Source organism: Entamoeba nuttalli (genome assembly GCF_000257125.1).
Source record: "Entamoeba nuttalli P19 unplaced genomic scaffold asmbl_4168, whole genome shotgun sequence".
Lineage (NCBI taxonomy): Eukaryota > Evosea > Mastigamoebida > Endamoebidae > Entamoeba > Entamoeba nuttalli.
Window position 1 is genome coordinate 1 of NW_008576604.1, and position 3075 is coordinate 3075.

At 23.4% G+C, this 3075-nt stretch overlaps 3 protein-coding genes across 3 annotated transcripts; 2 read left to right on the top strand and 1 right to left on the bottom strand.

Moving 5' to 3' along the window:
* Nucleotides 1–210: 210 nt before the first annotated feature.
* Nucleotides 211–1467, top strand: ENU1_095670 (hypothetical protein; the record flags this gene model as incomplete). Its single annotated transcript, XM_008859155.1, has 1 exon — nt 211–1467. The coding sequence occupies one exon, from the start codon at nt 211–213 to the stop codon at nt 1465–1467; it is 1257 nt and encodes a 418-aa protein (XP_008857377.1).
* A 96-nt stretch (nt 1468–1563) lies between these two features.
* On the top strand, nt 1564–2355 carry ENU1_095680 (hypothetical protein; the record flags this gene model as incomplete). The annotated part of the gene is made up of 1 exon (XM_008859156.1): nt 1564–2355. One exon carries the CDS (start codon nt 1564–1566, stop codon nt 2353–2355), a length of 792 nt encoding a protein of 263 aa, XP_008857378.1.
* Nucleotides 2356–2444: 89 nt separating this feature from the next.
* ENU1_095690 (hypothetical protein) lies at nt 2445–2823 on the bottom strand (the record flags this gene model as incomplete). The annotated part of the gene is made up of 2 exons (XM_008859157.1): nt 2445–2631; nt 2675–2823. The coding sequence occupies 2 exons, from the start codon at nt 2821–2823 to the stop codon at nt 2445–2447; spliced, it is 336 nt and encodes a 111-aa protein (XP_008857379.1).
* Between the last annotated feature and the right edge of the window lie 252 nt (nt 2824–3075).

Consider the following 3075-nt stretch of genomic DNA (forward strand, 5'->3'; position numbering starts at 1 on the left):
CGTAATAAGTTGAGATGAACTTAAAAGATTTAAGTTAAAGAAATGATTTTCATCATCTTTTCATTCTTTTGGATAAGAGGTATTGTTAATGCTAATGAGATTTTATGTCAATCAATTTCAAATCATTGTAATGAAAAGTTAAATAGAGAGAATTGTCAAGTATTAGAGATTAATAAAGATTTTTATATTACTAAAGAATGTGATAAGTTAATGAAAGATATTAATCAAATCAACATATCAAAGAATTGTACAATTACAATAGATGAAGATAGTAATATTCAACAAAAGATACTTGTAGAACGTGGTGTTCATGTTATTTTAATGAGAAATAGTATTATTAGAAATGAAATGATTATTGAAAGAGATAGTATAGTAGAAATTCCACAAATAGAAATTAAACAAAGTAAAGTTATTGTTAAAGGAACATTAGAAGTTCAAGGAAATGTTATTATTGAAGAGAATTCTACACTTGAAATTAACAATAATGGATATTTTAATGTTAAACAAGGAAGAGTTATGTTAAAATCAAATGGTTTATTTATTAATGGAAATGAGAGTGAAGTACTTATTTTTGACAGTCTAATAGGATATGAAAATTCATCAATTCTTTTTAAAGAAGGAAGTCATTTAGTTGTTAACAATCAAATTGAATTATATGATAATACTATACTTACAATAGAAAAAGAATGTATTATTCAAATTAATGGATATTTTGTTAATGTATTTAATAATGGACAAATTCATATTGGTTCATTGAGTTTATTTGAATGTCAGAATCTTTATGTTTATGGTACTTCTATTATTTCTATTGAAGATAACGTTAAATTAATAACTAATAACATTTATGTATTTCAAACACCTCACTTAGATATTAAGAATAATGTTTATATTAATGTTAAGAAATACATCTCATCATATTCAAAGGCTGTCATTGAAATAGGAAATAATAGTATTGTTAATGCATCAAGTATATTTTTGTTATATAACACAACATTAAATACTGGAGAATCAACAATACTATCATCTAATTCCTTTGAATTAAGTGGAGATTCATTACTGAATATTGGAAAGAATACTACAATTACTGTTTCAGGTAAGAAATTATCAAAAGAATGTTTAAATACCAATTCACATGATTTTTGTTATTCTCTTTCTATCAAAGGTAAATCAACTATTATTGTTGATAACAATTATCAATTTAATCCAATATTCAATATTCAATTTGGTAGAGTTAATCAATGGAATACAACAAATATTATTTTAATGAATTCTATTGAACGATGTGTTGATTTATATAGTTTTAAGGAGAGTTATAACTTTATTAATGAAGTTGAGAAAGAAGAATATCACTTAATGTGCAATAAGAAATTAGGAAGGTATTGCATTGGATTGATTGATAATCATATTGAATGTAATCAAAACAAATATCATTGTCCTTGTGATGAAACAATCAAAGAGGAACTTTAATTAAGTTGAATAGAAATAACTTTTTGTTTGATTTTGATAAGTTTAGTTAATAAAATGATTTATAAAGAAGTTATTAATTATGAGATACAATTAATTATGCAAAAACAATTTCTTGTTGAAGTTGATTGTTGTGGTGTTGAACATCATAGAATTGTTGTTGATCAAAAAATGTTCCATTTGAAATCTTTTGATAAGAAATTACGTACAATTTTTAGACAACTTCCAAAAGAAAGAGTTTTATTTTATTGTGGTTTAAATGGACCATCAGTTATTACCAATCAAAATGATTGGAATAGATTTTATCAAGAAGGAAGTGGAGTTGTGAGTCTACATATTTTTGAGAATGAAAATGGAATGATTTCTACAAAAGAAGGAATAACGAATATCATTGAAATTCTTATATTACCTCATTTATCTCAATCACTTATGTGTTGGAAAGAATTAAATACAATATTAAAAGATGAAGAATTTAAAAATCAATGTAAATTAATTACTCAAATGTTTATTAAGAAATGTCAAATAAAAGAAGAAACTGATTATATTAAGAAGGAAGTTGGATATCAGATGGAATTTATCAGAGATGTAACATTTAAATCTTTACAAATTATTCATAAAAATGAAAAACATATAAAAATATGGATGGTTCAAAATAGTGGAAATCAACAATGGCCTAAAGGATGTTACATTGGTCAATGGAAAGGAAATACACTAATTCCAACTAAAAGTACTTTTATAATTCCACAAATTATACGTAGTAATATTATTCAAGTTTCTTATGAATTTATGATTAAACAATGTGGAACATGGGTTATTCAATGTCGGTTATTTACTGTTGATCATATCCCATTTGGTGATATTTTATGGATTCGATGTACAGTAATTGATTAATGAATAATAAACTAATAAATAAATGAAAATCAATTGTATTATTTATTTGGTAATCTTAGCATTAACCTCATATTTCTAAAAGTTAGTATTTATTTAATTGTTAGATAGAAATAAGAATCAAACTGAAGTTTTGCTTGAATAACAAGAAGGTCATTTCTAGTATCTTTGACTATTGCAATAGACTGGTCAATAGTTTTATCAAAATCCTTTGATTTTTCATTAATTAATTGTTGAATATGAGCTACATGTTGTAATTGATCTTTGATAATACTTTGACTATTTTGTGATTGTCTTTTCATTTTATTTAATAAAAACAAACATTTCTTTTTGGTTCATTTCAATTTCCTCACATTTTTGTTTTTGATCAGTAATTTTAATAATATCAATTAATTCAACATTTTCTTCTTGTTTTTCACTTGTTTGATTCACTTGTTGTGTTTCTGGTTGTTGTTGGTTTTCTTCACTCATATTGTGTATATACAAAATTTTTGAGTTAAAATTTTCCATATTTTTTAAAAAACAAATTTAAAAACAACAATTTATTTTTATGTTATTCTTCTTTTTCTTCATAAAGAGTTATTTTATTGAATAATTTATCTGTTGTTTTTTTATTCTAATTCATTTGAGTTGATCTTCATACTAACACCATCTTATTTAACTGGTAAAAGACAATAAAGAATTCAACAATAGTACATTATGTTATACTATTATTGAAAAAAA